The sequence below is a fragment of the Oncorhynchus gorbuscha genome, linkage group LG03 (genome assembly GCF_021184085.1).
Source record: "Oncorhynchus gorbuscha isolate QuinsamMale2020 ecotype Even-year linkage group LG03, OgorEven_v1.0, whole genome shotgun sequence".
Taxonomy (NCBI): domain Eukaryota; kingdom Metazoa; phylum Chordata; class Actinopteri; order Salmoniformes; family Salmonidae; genus Oncorhynchus; species Oncorhynchus gorbuscha.
In genome coordinates, this window is record NC_060175.1 from 95,692,474 (window position 1) to 95,714,208 (window position 21,735).

At 47.5% G+C, this 21,735-nt stretch overlaps 1 protein-coding gene across 1 annotated transcript in view; it reads right to left on the reverse strand.

Moving 5' to 3' along the window:
* Positions 1 to 274: 274 nt before the first annotated feature.
* Positions 275 to 21,735, reverse strand: part of LOC124032304 (vasopressin V2 receptor-like) — a 69,778-nt gene continuing 48,317 nt past the window's right edge. Inside the window, 5 exon segments of the mRNA XM_046344595.1 lie at positions 275 to 546; positions 8,078 to 8,213; positions 8,215 to 8,728; positions 8,819 to 8,955; positions 17,525 to 17,671. Coding sequence (XP_046200551.1) covers positions 332 to 546; positions 8,078 to 8,213; positions 8,215 to 8,728; positions 8,819 to 8,955; positions 17,525 to 17,671 — 1,149 coding nt within the window. The 3' untranslated portion in view covers positions 275 to 331.

Sequence of the window (21,735 nt, forward strand, 5' to 3'; positions counted from 1 at the left end):
ATAGTTGAGATAACAATTTTTTGGTTACTACATGATTCCATATGTGTTGTTTCATAGTTATGATGTCTTCACTATTATTCTACAATGTAGAAAATAGCAAAAATAAAGAAAGACCCTTGAATGAGTAGGTGTGTCCAAACTTTTGACTGGTACCGTACGTGTGTGTGTCAGTAGAGGCTGTCCTTGGTGGTGGAGGTGTGTGTGGTGGTGGAGGTGTGTGTGGTGGTGGAGGTGTGTGTGTCAGTAGAGGCTGTCCTTGGTGGTGGAGGTGTGTGTGGTGGTGGAGGTGTGTGTGGTGGTGGAGGTGTGTGTGGTGGTGGAGGTGTGTGTGTCAGTAGAGGCTGTCCTTGGTGGAGGTGTGTGTGGTGGTGGAGGTGTGTGTGGTGGTTGAGTCGTCAGGTATGGAGCCCCTGCGCGGGGTTCTTGGTCTGCAGCGTAACAGGGCCTGTAGCTCCCTGGACACAGAGCTGCTGAAGAAGGTGTAGATCCAGGGGTTGGTACAGGAATTCAGACTGGCCAGCAGCATCAGGATGGTGAACGCCACGCCTACATAGAGAGAGAGGACACATGACGCAAAGACACACCCACACACGTCAAGACAAAGACATATACAGTACAGAGCCTATAGAAAGTCTACTGTTTTCACATGTTGTTGCGCAACAAAGTGGGATTGAAATAGATGTAATTCTGATTGTTTGTCGTTGATCTACACAAAGTACTCCATAATGTCAAAGTGCAAAGAAAACAGAGTATTTCTGTCTGGAAAAACTCATTCTGATTGGCTGTGCCTGACTCCCAAGTGGGTGGTTCTATGCCCTCCAGGCCCACTCATGGCTGCGCCCCTGCCAAGTCATGTGAAATCAATAGATTAGTGCCTAATAAATATATTTCAATAGACTGATGTCCTCAAATGAACTGTAACTCTGCAAAGTCTTTGAAATTGATCCATGTTGCGTTTCTATCTTTCTTCAGTATAGTTAAGAAGTCAAATTTGTCTTTTAACAAATCACATAAGTTATATGGACTCACTCTGTGTGAAATAAAAGGGGTTGACATGATTTTTGAATGACCACCCCTTCCTCTGTCCCTCATACATACAACATCTGTAAGGTCCCTCAGTCAAGCACTGAATTTCAAGCACAGATTCAACTTCAAAGACCAGGGAGCTTTTCGAAAGGCTCATAAAGGGATGTGATTGGTGGATGGGTAGCAATAACAAATCAGACATTGAATATATCTCCAGTCGTCTGCTGTAATAGCCCATCCGTGAAAAGGATCGACGAGTTGTGCCACTTGGGACACCACAATAAAGAGGTAAATGTCATGAATCCCCTCCTTTTCTTTGGGAACAATATATAATCGTTTCCGTACTGAATAATGGTACTAACTGTTCATGATTCCCCAGTTGTTGGCTCTATTACAAGTCCTGTAAATTTCCTTCTGGAACAAAAACCTTGAAACTTTACCTATATAATTAGGCCACTTCTAACTTCTGATATTCAGTTTTAATGTATGACAATCTGCACTGACCTCCTCCCTCTCTAGGACAATCTGCACTGACCTCCTCCCTCTCTAGGACACTCTGCACTGACCTCCTCCCTCTCTAGGACACTACACTGACCTCCTCCCTCTCTGCACTGACCTCTTACCTCTCTAGGACACTACACTGACCTCCTCCCTCTCTCCACTGACCTCCCTCTCTGCACTGACCTCCTCCCTCTCTGCACTGACCTCCTCCCTCTCTGCACTGACCTCCTCCCTCTCTCCACTGACCACCCTCTCTGCACTGACCTCCTCCCTCTCTGCACTGACCTCCTCCCTCTCTGCACTGACCTCTTACCTCTCTAGGACACTAGACTGACCTCCCCCCTCTCTGCACTGACCTCCCTCTCTGCACTGACCTCCTCCCTCTCTGCACTGACCTCCTCCCTCTCTAGGACACTCTGCACTGACCTCCTCCCTCTCTGCACTGACCTCGTACCTCTCTAGGACACTACACTGACCTCCTCCCTCTCTCCACTGACCTCCTCCCTCTCTCCACTGACCTCCTCCCTCTCTCCACTGACCTCCTCCCGCTCTGCACTGACCTCCTCCCTCTCTAGGACACTACACTGACCTCCCCCCTCTCTGCACTGACCTCCTCCCTCTCTGCACTGACCTCCCTCTCTGCACTGACCTCCTCCCTCTCTGCACTGACCTCCTCCCTCTCTAGGACACTCTGCACTGACCACCTCCCTCTCTGCACTGACCACCTCCCTCTCTGCACTGACCACCTCCCTCTCTGCACTGACCACCTCCCTCTCTGCACTGACCACCTCCCTCTCTGCACTGACCACCTCCCTCTCTGCACTGACCACCTCCCTCTCTGCACTGACCTCCTCCCTCTCTGCACTGACCTCCTCCCTCTCTCCACTGTCCTCCTCCCTCTCTCCACTGACCTCCTCCCTCTCTCCACTGACCTCCTCCCGCTCTGCACTGACCTCCTCCCTCTCTAGGACACTACACTGACCTCCCCCCTCTCTGCACTGACCTCCCTCTCTGCACTGACCTCCTCCCTCTCTGCACTGACCTCCTCCCTCTCTAGGACACTCTGCACTGACCTCCCTCTCTGCACTGACCTCCTCCCTCTGTGCACTGACCTCCTCCCTCTCTGCACTGACCTTCTCCCTCTCTGCACTGATCTCCCTCTCTGCACTGACCTCCTCCCTCTCTGCACTGACCTCCTCCCTCTCTAGGACACTCTGCACTGACCTCCCTCTCTGCACTGACCTCCTCCCTCTCTGCACTGACCTTCTCCATCTCTGCACTGACCTCCTCCCTCTCTGCACTGACCTCCTCCCTCTCTGCACTGACCTCCTCCCTCTCTAGGACACTCTGCACTGACCTTCTCCCTCTCTGCACTGACCTCCTCCCTCTCTGCACTGACCTCCTCCCTCTCTGCACTGACCTCTTACCTCTCTAGGACACTACACTGACCTCCCCCCTCTCTGCACTGACCTCCCCCCTCTCTGCACTGACCTCCTCCCTCTCTGCACTGACCTCCTCCCTCTCTGCACTGACCTCCTCCCTCTCTGCACTGACCTCCTCCCTCTCTGCACTGACCTCCTCCCTCTCTGCACTGACCTCCTCCATCTCTGCACTGATCTCCTCCCTCTCTGCACTGACCTTCTCCCTCTCTGCACTGACCTCTTACCTCTCTAGGACACTACACTGACCTCTCCCCTCTCTGCACTGACCTCCCTCTCTGCACTGACCTCCTCCCTCTCTGCACTGACCTCCTCCCTCTCTGCACTGACCTCCTCCCTCTCTGCACTGACCTCCCCCCTCTCTGCACTGACCTCCTCCCTCTCTAGGACACTGTACTGACCTCCTCCCTCTCTGCACTGATCTCCTCCCTCTCTGCACTGACCTCCTCCCTCTCTGCACTGACCTCCTCCCTCTCTAGGACACTGTACTGACCTCCTCCCTCTCTGCACTGACCTCCTCCCTCTCTAGGACACTCTGCACTGACCTCCTCCCCCTCTAGGACACTGTACTGACCTCCTCCCTCTCTGCACTGACCTCTCTCTCTGCATTGACCTCCTCCCTCTCTGCACTGACCTCCTCCCTCTCTGCACTGACCTCCTCCCTCTCTAGGACACTGTACTGACCTCCTCCCTCTCTGCACTGACCTCCTCCCTCTCTGCACTGACCTCCTCCCCCTCTAGGACACAAATGTGAACACCTGTAAGGGGTGTGCGTGCAGCAGGGGATGAAAACAGGTAATTTACTGACACTGAGGTGTGTTCTGTGCTTCAGATGAGAGAAGAAAAAAATAAACCCAGAGTTTATAAATTGGAAGGCAGCTGTACTGTGAGCGATGACTTGGCTTATTGATTTGCTCTGCTTTGCTTTACCATGCAGCTAAACTGGGACAACAACATAGGCTTTCTCTCCAAAACTTGACATAGTGCTAGTTGAGTTGAGTTATGTTACGGTGGTGTTACATAAATTATAGTCAATCAGTGAATCAGAGCAAGTGCTCATAGTAATGGATGCAACGGGATAAATTGACAGGTATAACTGATCAAACACTTGGTTTTCATGCGTTATATTATTATGAGACATCCTCCCACCAGCCTCCACTGTTCTGGATATGAAGAGAAGATCATATTTATTTTGACTTCAATTACTAAAATATTATATTCACCATACATTTATTCCCAAAATTAAACTTAGATTTTGACTTGGGGTCTAGAGGTTGAAAGGAATCAAATTCACTCTGTATTGAAATCTAAGGCAAACTCCAGGGTGTTTTTGGACATACAGAGTGTGTGTGTTTCTGTGTGTACTATGTGCATGCGTGTTTCTGTGTGTGTGCGTGTGTATGTGTAGGGCTGTTACGGTGACCGCATTACCGACACACCAGCGGTCATGACCTCAGTCAAATTCGGCACTCTATTGTCCCTCTAATCATTCTGACATCAATGCAAACGTAATTGAAAATCAAATCAAACAATTAATACGACAACGATGAGATGGCCAATAGGGAGAAGGTCAGAGAACTGGCAGTGTGGTGCCAGGACAACAACCTCTCCCTCAATGTGAGCAAGATCAAGGAGCTGATCGTGGACTACAGGAAAAGGCGGGCCGAACAGGCCCCCATTAACACCGACAGGGCTGTAATGGAGCGGGTCGAGAGTTTCAAGTTCCTTGATGTTCACATCACCAACGAACTATCATATTCCAAACATACCAAGACAGTCGTGAAGAGGGCACGACAAAACCTTTTCCCCCTCAGGAGACTGAAAAGATTTGGCATGGGTCCCCGGATCCTCAAAAGGTTATACAGCTGCACTATCGAGAGCATCCTGACTGGTTGCATCACCACCTGGTATGGCACCTGCTCGGCATCTGACCGTAAGGCGCTACAGAGGGTAGTGCGAATGGCCCAGTACATCACTGGGACCAAGCTTCCTGCCATCCAGGACCTATACAATAGGTGGTGTCAGAGGAAAGCCCATAAGATTGTCAGAGACTCCCATCACCCATAGACTGTTTTCTCTGCTGACGCACGGCAAGCGGTACCAGAGCACCAAGTCTAGGACCAAAAGGCTCCTTAACAGCTTCTTCCCCCAAGCCATTAGACTGCTGAACAATTCATAAAAATCACCCCTCTTGTACACTGCTGCTACTCGCTGTTTGTTACCTATACATAGTCACCTCGCCCCCACCTACATGTACAGATTACCAGAACTAGACTGTACCTCCGCACACTGACTCGGTACCGGTGCCCCCTGTAAATAGACTCGTTATTGTTATTTTAGCCTGCATGTGGCAAATACAGTTTGATTTAATGAGAGCCCATGAGCTAATGTTGCGCATCATTTCTTTAGGCTATTCATTTGCGTGAGAAAACAGAGATCCCATTAGCTTTTTATAGGCTGACTATATTTATTTCTCAAGTTTCCTAATATTAAGCACATTGCTTTGCTTGCGTCCTCCATTCGCTATTGAAGTGCATAGATGACATGTATTTGCCCGTTCCGAGACAGGTGCATGATAATGGCCATTCTAAATCCAAAACTAATTTTACACATATATTATTTAGTATATGTAAAGACAAGATTAAATCAAGAATAGTCTGATCAGTGAAAATATTTGCTTATCACTAGTGAATGATACATTATCACTTGTGAATGATACATTATCACTTGTGAGTGATACATTATCACTTGTGAATGATACATTATCACTTGTGAATGATACATTATCACTTGTGAATGATACATTATCACTTGTGAATGATACATTATCACTTGTGAATGATACATTATCACTTGTGAGTGAAGCCCAGCTTGTGTGCAGTAAGGCAAGAAACAGTGCATGCCTTTTATTGCAACTTTTTCAAATCATAGTCATACACCTCATGTAGTCTAGCCCATAGACCTATATGTTTTAATAAGGTTAGTATCACACCTCATGTAGTCTAGCCCATAGACCTATATGTTTTAATAAGGTTAGTATCACACCTCATGTAGTGTAGCCCATAGACCTATATGTTTTAACAAGGTTAGTATCACACCTCATGTAGCCTAGCCCATAGACCTATATGTTTTAATGTTAGTATCACACCTCATGTAGTCTAGCCCATAGACCTATATGTTTTAATAAGGTTAGTATCACACCTCATGTAGTCTAGCCCATAGACCTATATGTTTTAATAAGGTTAGTATCACACCTAATGTAGTCTAGCCCATAGACCTATATGTTTTAATAAGGTTAGTATCACACCTCATGTAGTCTAGCCCATAGACCTATATGTTTTAATAAGGTTAGTATCACACCTCATGTAGTCTAGCCCATAGGCCTATATGTTTTAATAAGGTTAGTATCACACCTCATGTAGTCTAGCCCATAGGCCTATATGTTTTAATAAGGTTAGTATCACACCTCATGTAGTCTAGCCCATAGGCCTATATGTTTTAATAAGGTTAGTATCACACCTCATGTAGTCTAGCCCATAGGCCTATATGTTTTAATAAGGTTAGTATCACACCTCATGTAGTCTAGCCCATAGGCCTATATGTTTTGATAAGGTTTGTATCACAACTAAAGTGGCCAAATAACTTCTTAAAATTAAAATGTTCTTGTTACATACAACCTCATGCTAATCGCATTAGCCTACTTTAGCTAAACTGTCCCGCAGGGGACCCACCAAACCTGAACAAGTTTTAAAGCGTTAATGCATTTGTGATCACTTTTAAGAATGGTGTTTTCCCACGAATTGATTGAATTCGGAACATTCACCCTTATAGCCTACTGCCATGTGCACATTGCTGCTCTTATAATGTGATGAAATAGCTTAATAGTTTTTCAATATTTTAAGCTAAACCTTCTGATCTGTTGCATCAGCCTCATTGCTTTGGGGATCTATAGCGTCCCACAACTGTCCCAGAGTGTTTGGAATATTTATTTCTCACACAGACGGACAAGTTGACCAATAGAATAGGTAGATTTTTATACTACTGGGAATTGCAGATGGACATAGGCTAGTGCTTTTTCCTGTTCATTAAGGCCTACTCATCTTGTTGGCTGACAAACAAAAGAGTGGGCAGTGAGAAAGACCCAATCACGTGACAGGCATTGGCTAATAATCATTGAGATATCTGAGAGAGCCATGTGAGTGAGAGGTGCTTCAGAGCAGACAGCAGGTAGAAGGGAATTACAATTATTATATTCAGCCCAGGGCACAACGGCCATTAGCCTCAAAAGGCATGGATGGGAGCTCGAAGGAGGTGTAGGACTCATGGCATTACAGCCACACAAAGAGGATGCCACCGGGAAATTCGAGGCATTATTAAGTGCTTGTCAAATTGTGAGACTGATGAAGTGTGTGCTGCCTGCACAAGAAACAGAGCAGAGCTCATGCCTTTCATGAGACCTTTTTCAAATCGTCATTTGAAATGCAGCCTTAGAATGTACAAAAAATCTAAACATATAGCCCAACCTTTGAATCACAACTAAAGTTGCATAAATAACTAAGTTAAGCATATAGGAGGACCTGTTTATTTGTTAATTTGTTAAATGCAAGTGCGCACTCCCTCAGAAATCGTTTGGAGAAAATATCCTTTCTATTTTATTCAGCTATGTTCAATTGTATTCTTCATACTATAACATAAAATAATGCCACGGAATTCTAAGCAAATCTTGTCTGCTAAATGAACTAGTGTTGCCCACAGCCATATGGCATGGCCAGATCAGGACCTAACATAAGGACAACTCAGTATGCTATTCTGTTCTTCTGAAATAGACTACATTTTATTCATATCATGTTTCTTTAGGCCTGTCTAAAATGAATAATGGATTTGTTGTGATGGTGTAGGCTATATTACATAGATTTTTTAAATGTAGATGTTCCAAAGGTCTACATCAATGGCTATGCGTGGAAGCCAGGAGATGATAAATATGTTTATGTTAATTAACGGTCAATTACGGGACACCAGCAATTATTTCCTTGACAATCACCGACTGACAAAGTGTAATGACTGCCACAGCCCTTGTATGTGCGTTCGTGTGTGCTTCTTGGACCTCTTACCTTGGTCTGGAGGGTTGGGGTCCCAGGCGGCCCACAGCTGGACGATGAAGAAGGGGGACCAGCAGACTGTGTACACCAACACTATCACTAAAGTCATCCTCACCGTCTTAGACATGGCTTTGGAGATGGAGGGGGGAGTCAGGGCCAGGGGGTGGGGGTGAGGGAGGGTAATCCAGGGAGGGGCGTGGAGAGGGGACATGCCGGGCGGAGGAGGGGAGCTCGAAGGAGGTGTAGGACTCATGGCAGTAGCAACTGCCATTGTTAGGAGGCACTGAACCACCACTACATCCACCAGAGGTGACTGGGCCATGGGAGCCATGTGATCTGGGAACTACAGCTGTACTGGAGCCCCTTCGGTCACTAAGGACAGGGTAGGAGGGGACGGGGAGGTTATCTGGGATGTTGAAGGGGTTTTGCTGCGCTGCTGCTGCTGCTGCTGCTGCTGCTGCTGCTGCTGCTGCTGTGTGGTCATTGTGACTGCTGCTGCTGCACTGTGGGCAGGGGGACGGGTAGTCATAGCAGTCCGATGGGGGCACAGCTGTAGACAGCGGGGAGAAGGGGGAGCTGGAGGGGTTGTTGTTCATAGTCTTTAGAAGCTGTCCTTCTCCTACTCCTCTTCCCCCTCCTCCTCCTCTCCCCCTCTTCCCCCTTCTCCTCCACCTCCTCTCCCACCTTCTCCTCCTCCTCCTCCTCTCCCCCCTCCTCCTCCTCTCCCCCCCTCCTCCTCCTCCTCTCCCCCGCTCCCTTGTCATTCTACCGTCCTCCTTTTTGACTCTGTGGAAGCGGAAGATGACAGCGTTGTTCTTCTTGAGCTCTGCTGACACCATCCTCTCTGACTTCAGATAGATGTTGTTGTGAATCTCTCTGAAGATCCGGATCTGGAATGAGATTTAAAAAAATAGATTTCTCCTCTCTCTTCATGTAGTGTTGTGGTGTCTCTCTTTATGTAGTGTTGTGGTGTCTCTCTTTATGTAGTGTTGTGGTGTCTTTCTTTATGTAGTGTTGTGGTGTCTCTCTTCATGTAGTGTTGTGGTGTCTCTCTTTATTTAGTGTTGTGGTGTCTCTCTTTATGTAGTGTTGTGGTGTCTCTCTTTATGTAGTGTTGTGGTGTCTCTCTTTACATAGTGTTGTGGTGTCTCTTTATGTAGTGTTGTGGTGTCTCTCTTTATGTAGTGTTGTAGTGTCTCTCTTTATGTAGTGTTGTGGTGTCTCTCTTCATGTAGTGTTGTGGTGTCTCTCTTCATGTAGTGTTGTGGTGTCTCTCTTCATGTAGTGTTGTGGTGTCTCTCTCTATGTAGTGTTGTGGTGTCTCTTTATGTAGTGTTGTGGTGTCTCTCATGTTGTGATGGGTGTTTTGTCCTGTGTTTATATTTTTAATCCCAGCCCCCACCTCCATTAGGAGGCCTTTCATTGTATATAAGAATTTGTTCTTAATTAAATAAAGGTAAAATAAAATAAAAAAGATAATCCATCCACCTGACAGGTGTGGTATATCAAGAATCATCATTACACAGGTGCACCTTGTGTTGGGGATAATAAAAGGCCACTCTAAAATGTACAGTTTTGTCACAGAACACAATGCCACAGATGTCTCAACTTTTGAGGGAGCATGCAACTGGCATGCTGACTGCAGGAATGTCCACCAGAGCTGTTGCCAGATAATTTATTGTTATTTTCTCTACCATAAGCCACCTCCAACGTCTTTATAGAGAATTTGGTAGTACGTCCAAACGACCTCACAAGTGCAGACCACTTGTAACCACGCCAGCCCAGGACCTACACTTCAGGCTTTTTCACCTGCGGGATCATCTGAGACCAGTCACCCGGACAGCTGATGAAACTGAGGAGTATTTCTGTCTGTAATAAAGCCCTTTTGTGGAGAAAAAATAATTCTGATTGGCTGAGCCTGGCTCCCCAGTAGGTGGACCTGGCTCCCCAGTGGGTGGACCTGGCTCCCAAGTGAGTGGACCTATGCTCTCCCAGACCCACCCATGGCTGTGCCCCTGCAAAGTCATGTGAAATCCATAGATTAAGGCCTAATGAAATTATTTAAATTGACACACTTCCTTATATGAACTGTAACTCGATAAAATATTTAAAATTGTTGCATGTTCCATTTATATTTTTTATTCAGTATAGTTAAAACTAATAGAACAAATTAACGTAGACAATAAAAAAACTATTTTGGAACAGATTCCTAATCCCAATCATCCCAACCCAGACACCAAACACAGACTTATTGTCCTTTGTAACTCAATTAAAAGTCCTAAATTCTGTTTCCGAAAAAAGCACATGACTCCAGCAGGCCAGGTCTGGGACTTAGAACAATGTCCTGCCAAACCACGTTAAGGTCATCATTTGATCAGACCTGGGTTCAACTACTATTTGAAATAATTTCAAATACTGTGTCTGAGCTTGATTGTGCTTGATTGTGCTTGCCTGGAACAGTTTTATCTCATTTCTATCAACATGTTAAATGTGCAACCAGAGGGAAAAATACTCTGGACCACCTATACTCCACATACAGAGATGCACACAAAGCTCTCCCTCACCCTCCATTTGTCAAATTTGATCATAATTCTATACTCCTGATTCCTGCTTACAAGCAAAAATGAAAGCAGAAAGCATTGGGTTTACTTGATAGCTACCTACACAAAAAGCTATACAAATAGCTAAATTCATTAAAAATATTTTTAAAAAGTGGTCAAATGAAGCACATGCTAAGTAAGCTACAGGATTGTTAGCACAGACTGGAATATGTTCCGGGATTCCTCCAATGGCATTGAGGAGTACACCACAGCTGTCATTGGCTTAATCAATAAGTGCATCGATGACGTCGTCCCCACAATGACCGTACATGTCATGTTTGTCATTTATTATCATGTCTTGTCCCTGTGCTCCCCATTCTATTCGTTTCCCTCTGCTGGTCTTATTTGGTTCTTTCCCTCCTTCTATCCCTCTCTCTCCCCCTCCCTCTCTCACTCTCTCGCTCTCTCTTCTCTCTATCGTTCCGTTCCTGCTCCCAGCTGTTCCTATTCCCCTAATCATCATTTAGTCTTCCCACATTAGAGTCCTATTTATTCCTTTGTGTTCCGTTCCTGATTCCTTTCCCCTGATTAGAGTCCCATCAGATTTATTCCTTTGTGTTCCGTGCAGGCTGTGGCCTGACTCTGTTATTCCCTGTTTGGACTTGAATAAACTCTGTTTCTGTTAAGTCGCTTTTGTTTTTCACCTGCATTCACCATGCTGTCAAGATTGTCGGCAGACACGAGCAGGAATTGTCTGCTGCCTGTCCTGTCGGTTTCCGTTTTTCCAGCTGTGATTGGCCTGTAGAACCTCCCACCTTGCTACCTGTCCTGTCGTGTTTTTTCATTTCACTCCTTACTGCCTTCATCAGATGCTGTTCCAGAACTTTAAAGAGGAGATGAGGGTTTTTGACAGGTGTTCTCTGTCAACCCACGGCTATTGAGTTTCTTGCCTACCCGGGCAGTGGTTAAGGATGACTCTTTGATTGCTCTCGCCATCCGCATAGAGACGGGTAGATCTGGGCTGTGGAAGAGAGCTCGCATCAACGGTGTTTCCCTGCTCCGCATCGCAACCATCTCCCTCCTCTGGCTTTGAGACTGAGCCCATGCCTGGGAGGGATTAGCATCTCGACTAAGGAGAGGGAACGGAGGATCACCAACCGCCTTGCTCTATTGCGGAGTTGCTGGACATTTTGTTAATTCAGGGTACTGGTGAGCGCTAACTCAGGTCTCTTCATCTAGATCTTGTACTACTATGTCGGTCCATCTACGCTGGACCGGTTCGTTTGCTTGATTGACTCTGGGGCTGAGGGTTGTTTCATGGACGAAGCATCGCAACCCAGACCGTCAAGCCTACTGTTTGCTCAAATGGTTATGCCTTGATTGACTCTGGGGCTGAATGACATAACATTCCTTTCAGGTTGTTTGCCTTAGATGGTAGTCATCTTCCCAGTATCAAATCACTACCTTTAACTCTCACAGTATCTGGTAACCACAGTGAGACTATTTCTTTTTGATTTTCCGTTCATGTTGTGTTGGGTCATCCCTGCCATAATCCTTCTATTAATTGGTCTAGTAATTCTATCCTATCCTGGAACATGGTGTTTAGTCTGCCATCCCTCCCGGTCCCTACTTCTCAGGAGGAACCTTTACAGGAGTGCCGGAGGAATATCATGATCTGGACGGTCTTCAGTCGGTCCCGAGCCAACTCCCTTCCTCCTCACCGCTTGACCATCTCCTCGAGGTAGACTATACTCTCTGTCGGCTCCCGATCAGGCTCTCGAGAGGGGACGAGTGGAAAAGAAGGCGTTTAACACTCCGTTAGGGCATTTTGAGTACCGGGTTCTGCCGTTCGGTCTCGCCAATGCGCCAGCTGTTTTTCAGGCATTAGTTAATGATGTTCTGAGAGACATGCTGAACATCTTTGTTTTTGTCTATCTTGACGATATCCTGATTTTTCTCCGTCACTCGAGATTCATGTTCAGCACGTTCGACGTGTTCTACAGCGCCTTTTAGAGAATTGTCTCTACGTAAAGGCTGAGAAGTGCTCTTTTCATGTCTCCTCCGTTACTTTTCTCGGTTCCGTTATTTCCGCTGAAGGCATTCAGATGGATTCCGCTAAGGTCCAAGCTGTCAGTGATTGGCCCGTTCAAGGTCACGTGTCGAGTTGCAGCGCTTTTTAGGTTTCGCTAATTTCTATCGGCGTTTCATTCGTAATTTCGGTCAAGTTGCTGCCCCTCTCACAGCTCTTACTTCTGTCAAGACGTGTTTTAAGTGGTCGGTTCCGCCCAGGGAGCTTTTGATCTTCTAAAAGAACGTTTTACGTCCGCTCCTATCCTCGTTACTCCTGACGTCACTAGACAATTCATTGTCGAGGTTGGCCTTCAGAGGTAGGCGTGGGAGCCATTCTATCCCAGCGCTTCCAGTCTGACGATAAGGTTCATCCTTGCGCTTATTTTTCTCATCGCCTGTCGCCATCTGAGCGCAACTATGATGTGGGTAACCGTGAACTGCTCGCCATCCGCTTAGCCCTAGGCGAATGGCGACAGTGGTTGGAGGGCGACCGTTCCTTTTGTCGTTTGGACAGACCATAAGAACCTTGAGTACATCCGTTCTGCCAAACGACTTAATGCCCGTCAAGCTCGTTGGGCGTTGTTTTTCGCTCGTTTGAGTTTGTGATTTCTTACCGTCCGGGTAGCAAGAACACCAAGCCTGATGCCTTATCCCGTCTGTTTAGTTCTTCTGTGGCTTCTACTGATCCCGAGGGGATTCTTCCTTATGGGCGTGTTGTCGGGTTAACAGTCTGGGGAATTGAAAGACAGGTTAAGCAAGCACTCACGCACACTGCGTCGCCGCGCGCTTGTCCTAGTAACCTCCTTTTCGTTCCTGTTTCCACTCGTCTGGCTGTTCTTCAGTGGGCTCACTCTGCCAAGTTAGCTGGTCATCCCGGTGTTCGAGGCACTCTTGCGTCTATTCGCCAGCGCTTTTGGTGGCCGACTCAGGAGCGTGACACGCGCCGTTTCGTGGCTGCTTGTTCGGACTGCGCGCAGACTAAGTCGGGTAACTCTCCTCCTGCCGGTCGTCTCAGACCGCTCCCCATTCCTTCTCGACCATGGTCTCACATCGCCTTAGACTTCATTACCGGTCTGCCTTTGTCTGCGGGGAAGACTGTGAGAGCCGCCAATAAACGCAGGATTAAGAGTCCAAGGTATTGTTGCGGCCAGAGAGTGTGGCTTTCCACTCGCAACCTTCCTCTTACGACAGCTTCTCGTAAGTTGACTCCGCGGTTCATTGGTCCGTTCCGTGTCTCCCAGGTCGTCAATCCTGTCGCTGTGCGACTGCTTCTTCCGCGACATCTTCGTCGCGTCCATCCTGTCTTCCATGTCTCCTGTGTTAAGCCCTTTCTTCGCACCCCCGTTCGTCTTCCCTCCCCCCTCCCGTCCTTGTCGAGAGCGCACCTATTTACAAGGTACATAAGATCATGGACATGCGTTCTCGGGGACGGGGTCACCAATACTTAGTGGATTGGGAGGGTTACGGTCCTGAGGAGAGGAGTTGGGTTCCGTCTCGGGGCGTGCTGGACCGTTCACTCATCGATGATTTCCTCCGTTGCCGCCAGGATTCCTCCTCGAGTGCGCCAGGAGGCGCTCGGTGAGTGGGGGGTACTGTCATGTTTGTCATTTATTATCATGTCTTGTCCCTGTGCTCCCCATTCTATTCGTTTCCCTCTGCTGGTCTTATTTGGTTCTTTCCCTCCTTCTATCCCTCTCTCTCCCCCTCCCTCTCTCACTCTCTCGCTCTCTCTTCTCTCTATCGTTCCGTTCCTGCTCCCAGCTGTTCCTATTCCCCTAATCATCATTTAGTCTTCCCACACCTGTTCCCGATCCTTTCCCCTGATTAGAACTACGGCCTGCGCCTACCCGAAGCGACCTGCAGGCTGTGGCCGCTTCTCCTGTTATTCCCCTCTACAGACTAGAGGATTTCTGTTATTCCCTGTTTGGACTTGAATAAACTCTGTTTCTGTTAAGTCGCTTTTGGGTCCTCTTTCACCTGCATGACAGTACATACGTACATACCCCAACTGGATCCTGGACTTCCTGACAGGCCAGGTGGCAAGGGTAGGTAACAACACATCCGCCACACTGATCCTCAACACGGAGTCCCCTCAGGGGTGCATGCTCAGCCCCCTCCTGTACTCCTTGTTCACTCATGACTGCTCGGCCAAGCACGACTCCAACACCATCATTCAATTTGCCCATGACACAACAGTGGGAGGCCTGATCACAGACATCAACAAGACAGCCTATAGGGTGGAGGTCAGAGACCTGGCCGTGTGGTGCCAGGACAACAACTTCTCCCTCAACGTGATCAAGACAAAGGAGATGATTGTGGACTACAGGAAAAAGAGGACTGAGCATGCCCCCATTATCATTGACAGGGCTGCAGTGGAGCAGGTTGAGAGCTTCAAGTTCCTTGGTGTCCACATCACCAACAAACTAACATGGTCCAAGCACACCATGACAGTCTTGAACTTGATATGTCAAAACATATCCCCCCTCAGGAGATTGAAAAGATTTGGCATGGGTCCCCCAGATCCTCAAAGAGTTCTACAGCTGCACCATCGGAGGCAACTGCTCGGCCTCCGACTGCGAGGCACTACACAGGGCAGTACGAACTGCCCAGTACATCACTGGGGCCAACCAAGCTTCCTGCCAGCCAGGACCTCTATACCAGGTGGTGTCAGAGGAAGGCCCTGAAAATTGTCAAAGACTCCAGCCACCCTAGTCATAGACTGTTCTCTCTGCTATCACAGAGCAAGCGGTACCGGAGCGCCAAGTCTAGGTCCAAGATGCTTCTAAACAGCTTCTACCCCCAAGCCATAAGACTCCTGAACATCTAGTCAAAGGCTACCCAGACTATTCACATTGCCCTCCCCCTCCACACCACACCACTGCCACTCTCTGTTGTCATCTATGCATAGTCACTTTAATAACTCTACCTACATGTACGTACTACCTCAACTAACTGGTGCATCTGCACATTGACTCTGTACCGGTACCCCCCTGTATATATTGTTATTCTTTACTGCTCCTCTTTAATTACTTGTTACTTTTATCTCATATTCTTATCTGTATTTTTTGAAACGGCACTGTCGGTTAGGGTCATTTCACTGTAAGGTATACACCCTATTGTATTCGGCGCATGTGACGAATAGCATTTGATTTGATTTGAACATTGGAACCAATAGAATGGCAAACACACCGAAATGGTAAACACACCGAAATGGCAAACACACCGAAATGGTAAACACACCGAAATGGCAAACACACCGAAATGGCAAACACACCGAAATGGCAAACACACCGAAATGGAAAACACACCGAAATGGAAAACACACCGAAATGATAAACACACCGAAATGGAAAACACACCGAAATGGCAAACACACCGAAATGGTAAACACACCGAAATGGCAAACACACCGAAATGGTAAACACACCGAAATGGCAAACACACCGAAATGGTAAACACACCGAAATGGTAAACACACCGAAATGGCAAACACACCGAAATGGCAAACACACCGAAATGGTAAACACACCGAAATGGCAAACACACCGAAATGGCAAACACACCGAAATGGCAAACACACCGAAATGGCAAACACACCGAAATGGCAAACACACCGATCTGGGAAACACACCGAAATGGCAAACACACCGATCTGGGAAACACACCGAAATGGCAAACACACCGAAATGGTAAACACACCGATCTGGGAAACTCACCGATCTGGGAAACACACCGAAATGGCAAACACACCGAAATGGTAAACACACCGAAATGGCAAACACACCGATCTGGGAAACACACCGAAATGGCAAACACACCGAAATGGTAAACACACCGATCTGGGAAACTCCAGGCAGGTTAAATCAAAAACACAAAGTACATGCAAGATTTCAAATAATATTTAATGAATTCAATGTCCTTAATCTTTGGCCTGGTTCTGGTTCATTTGTCTGATATTCTGGTTCCCTGTGGGGTACCTCACGATGGGTAGTGTTCTGACAGGCTGGCCACAAAGCAGGGAGTCTACAGAGGGCTGTGTTAATTAGGCCATCGGAAACATCTCCCAAGGGATGCTACATAACACCAGCCACTAAGCCTGTTCAGTCTGATCTGATAGAACTGACCCCCTGGAGCTTGTTCAACAATGCCTGCCAAATACCGCTCCATCAAAACAGAACACATTTTATTCATGCTTGACATGCTTCAGTTTTTGGATTCTGTGTATTTCATTACCTCGGGGGTGGCAAGTAGCCTAAAGGACTCTTTTCCCTATGTAGTGCAGAGGAGGCTAGTGGGAGGAGCAATAGGAGGACAGGCTCAATGTAAAGGCTGGAATGAAATCAATGTTTCCATTTGTTTGATGTGTTTGGTACCATTCCATTGATTCCATTCCAGCCATTACAATGAGCTTGTATTCTCCTCTGCCCCCTGTCTATAGCTCCTCTCACCAGCCTCCTCTGATATAGTGCACTATTTAAGGAAAAGAGTGCAATTTGGGAAAAAGCCATAGTTTAAGACGCGGGTGATAATGAAATGGGAACTGAACTGGTAACAAGAGGGCTGCTGGTCTCTGATCCCAGGTTGTACCGTAGAACAAGGCACCCTCCAGGAGCATCGCATCGCGGCTGACGCTGCTCCTCTCAATGTGTGTGTGTGTGTGTATGTGTGTGTGTGTGCGTGTGTGTGTGTGTGTGTATGTGTCTGGGTGTCTTGGGAAAAAGGCAAAGGACTAATTTCTATTCTACGTTTGTTCTGTCGTCACACTGTGTTGTGTCCTTGTTTTCCTACCTGGCAAACAGTGATGATTAAGGGTGTGTGTGTGTGTGTGTGTTTCAGTAGAAGAGAGTACCTGGCAGACGGTGATGATTAGTGCCGGCAGTAAGAACACTGCTAGGGTCATCCAGGTGATGTAGGCCTTGAGCCCCCACTGCTCAGCGAAGTGACCCCAGCACTCAAACTCTCCTGGAGACACCTCCGACCGCGAGAAAATGAAGAACTGAGGGAGGAAGGACGGGACAGATTGAGGAGGGGGGAGAGAGGGAGGGAAAAGGGCGAGGGTGGGAGGATGGATAGAGGGAGGGAGGGAGTGGTGAGGGAGTCAAAACCAAACACATTTCTAACTAACAGAACAGGAGGCCACACTGTCTAGGAAACTTCCACTGAACTCATGATACAAAACATAAGCCAAAAATGGGTATATCTTGAATTTGACTGCAGGCTCTGGGGTCAGGGCAGAAGTGTCCCTTTGAGAATTTTACTTAACCTTTAGTCATACTGATACCAACGCCTCTTTCACAGATCAGTCCTGTATACCCATCTATCCACATAAAACACATCAATATACACTACACACATTAATATACACAACAATATACAGTACACATCAATATTCACATAAACACGCAAAAAGCAAAACACAATGAGCCAGCTTGTCATCTATCTGGTGCACACCTGAGGTAGCCTATACCGAGGTACTACCTGAGGTAGCCTATACCGAGGTACTACCTGAGGTAGCCAATACCGAGGTACTACCTGATGTAGCCAATACCGAGGTACTACCTGAGTTAGCCTATACCGAGGTACTACCTGAGGTAGCCTATACCGAGGTACAACGTGAGGTAGCCTATACCGAGGTACTACCTGAGGTAGCCTATACCGAGGTACTACCTGAGGTAACCTATACCGAGGTACTACCTGAGGTAGCCTATACCGAGGTACTACCTGAGGTAGCCTATACCGAGGTACTACCTGAGGTAGCCTATACCGAGGTACTACCTGAGGTAGCCTATACCGAGGTACTACCTGAGGTAGCCTATACCGAGGTACCACCTGAGGTAGCCTATACCGAGGTACTACCTGAGGTAGCCTATTCTGAGGTAGCCTATTCCGAGGTACTACCTGAGGTAGCCTATACCGAGGAACTACCTGAGGTAGCCTATACCGAGGAACTACCTGAGGTAGCCTATACCGAGGTACTACCTGAGGTAGCCTATTCTGAGGTAGCCTATACCGAGGTACTACCTGAGGTAGCCTATACAGAGGAACTACCTGAGGTAGCCTATACCGAGGAACTACCTGAGGTCAGAAATAGACTCCATGAGGGTGGTATGAGGGCCCGATGTCCACAGGTGGGGGTTGTGCTTACAGCCCAACACCGTGCAGGACGTTTGGCATTTGCCAGAGAACACCAAGATTGGCAAATTTGCCACTGGCGCCCTGTGCTCTTCACAGATGAAAGCAGGTTCACACTGAGCACATGTGACAGACGTGAAAGAGTCTGGAGACGCCGTGGAGAACGTTCTGCTGCCTGCAACATCCTCCAGCATGACCGGTTTGGCTGTGGGTCAGTCATGGTGTGGGGTGGCATTTCTTTGGGGGACCGCACAGCCATCCATGTGCTCGCCAGAGGCAGCCTGACTGCCATTAGGTACCGAGATGAGATCCTCAAACCCCTTGTGAGACCATATGCTGGTGCGGTTGGCCCTGGGTTCCTCCTAATGCAAGACAATGCTAGACCTCATGTGGCTGGAGTGTGTCAGCAGTTCCTGCAAGAGGAAGGCATTGATGCTATGGACTGGCCCGCACGTTCTCCAGACCTGAATCCAATTGAGCACATCTGGGAAATCATGTCTCCCTCCATCCACCAACGCCACGTTGCACCACAGACTGTCCAGGAGTTGGCGGATGCTTTAGTCCAGGTCTGGGAGGAGATCCCTCAGGAGACCATCCGCCACCTCATCAGGAGCATGCCCAGGCGTTGTAGGGAGGTAATTTTGACTTGTTTTCAGGACATTACATCAAAGTTGGATCAGCCTGTAGTGTGGTTTTCCACTTTAATTTTGAGTGTGACTCCAAATCCAGACCTCCATGGGTTGATAAATGTGATGTCCATTGATAACTTTTGTGTGATTTTGTTGTCCGCACATTCAACTATGTAAAGAAAAAAGTATTTAATAAGAATGTTTCATTCATTCAGATCTAGGATGTGTTATTTTAGTGTTCCCTTTATTTTTTTGAGCAGTGTATATATAGTGTACGTGCCTGGACCTAACAATAAGGAAGCTGCTGACAGGATTACAGACTGGTTCAATGCTTCAATTTATAATAATAATAATAATAATAATATATGCCATTTAGCAGACGCTTTTATCCAAAGCGACTTACAGTCATGTGTGCATACATTCTACGTATGGGTGGTCCCGGGAATCAAACCCACTACCCTGGCGTTACAAGCGCCATGCTCTACCAACTGAGCTACAGATCGGCTGACCAGACAGCATTTGTGCTTGGGGATTTTAACACGCTCTCTCCTCCCCACTCTGCAAAGGTAAGTCACTTGTCCGACTCGCTCAACGCGCATCGTGGAACAGTGTTTTGGCAACATAGATGACACATACAAGGCAGTGTGCAGAGCATCAGGAAATCCGACCATAACGTTGTCCTTCTCCTATCGAGATACAGTCAGCTGGTGAAATGCAGAAAACCTGTAGAGAAATCCATTCAGGCATGGAAAGAGGAGAGCAGGGAGGAGCTCAAGGACTGCTTTGATGTCACTGACTGTGGGGGGTTCTTTGACTGTTGTAGGGAACCCCATGAGTTGACAGACAGTATCACATCTTACATCCAGTTCTGTGAGGATACTGTCATTAACATAAAAACTGTCAGAGTATTTCCCTAAAACAAGCCAAGGGTGTCTAAGAAATTGAAAATGTGCCTAAATGAAATTACATTTCTTTCCTGAAAGTAGATACGCATGCTGTAAAGGAGAAAGAAAATGAATTTAGGTCAAACATGTGGAAAGCTAAAAGTGGAGCAGAGGTTCTGTACAGGCAATCCAAGACAAGCATGGGACGGAATGCAATGATGGGAGGAGAGAGGAAGAGAACAGAGAACAATCACATTGCAGACTGTACATCCTTTGTAAATTACCTTAAGGAAGATTTGACATCGTTGATTTTTAAAGACGAATGTCAACCAAATATGTGACAGCATCCCCAATTCCTCTCCTGTTCAGATACCAGAGAACAAGGTGGCCTCATGCCTGTCACATATTAAGCCACACAAAGCATTGGGCCCAGACGCACTACAGGGCAAGTAATGAAGGTCTGCACGACAAGCTACAAGAGAGTCTTCACACAACTGTTTCAACTCCTGCTGAGCACCTGCACAGTGCCAAACTCCTGGAAGGTGCCAACCATTGTACCGGTGCCTTAGAAGCCACAGGCCAAATCAACAAATGGCTTTTGACCTGTGGCCTTCATACCCCTTTGGGCCAAATGCATGGTGAAGGGTTGTCAGTAAGCACCTTACCCTGTCCATAGCAGAGCAACTGGACCCATACAGTTTGCCTATAAGGCACAGAGGGAGACTGAGGATGCTACCCTGACCTTGGTGAACATGGTGGCTAGTCACCTTCAACATGCAAAATCATATGCACACATTTTAGTTATTGATTTTAGTTCAGCTTTCAATACAATGCATATACACACACTGCTGAAACGACTGCTGGACCTGAATGTCACCGAAGGCCTCACATGTTGGATCAAGGACTTTTTAACTGACTGACCACAGAGGGTCCTCAGGAATGGCGCCCTCTCTGATTCACTGACCCTGACCACAGAGGGTCCTCAGGAATGGTGCCCTCTCTGATTAACTGACCCTGACCACAGAGGGTCCTCAGGAATGGGGCCCTCTCTGATTAACTGACCCTGACCACAGAGGGTCCTCAGGAATGGGGCCGTCTCTGATTAACTGACCCTGACCACAGAGGGTCCTCAGGAATGGGGCCGTCTCTGACTAACTGACCCTGACCACAGAGGGTCCTCAGGAATGGGGCCGTCTCTGATTAACTGACCCTGACCACAGAGGGTCCTCAGGAATGGGGCCCTCTCTGATTAACTGACCCTGACCACAGAGGGTCCTCAGGAATGGGGCCCTCTCTGATTAACTGACCCTGACCACAGAGGGTCCTCAGGAATGGGGCCCTCTCTGATTAACTGACCCTGACCACAGAGGGTCCTCAGGAATGGGGCCCTCTCTGATTAACTGACCCTGACCACA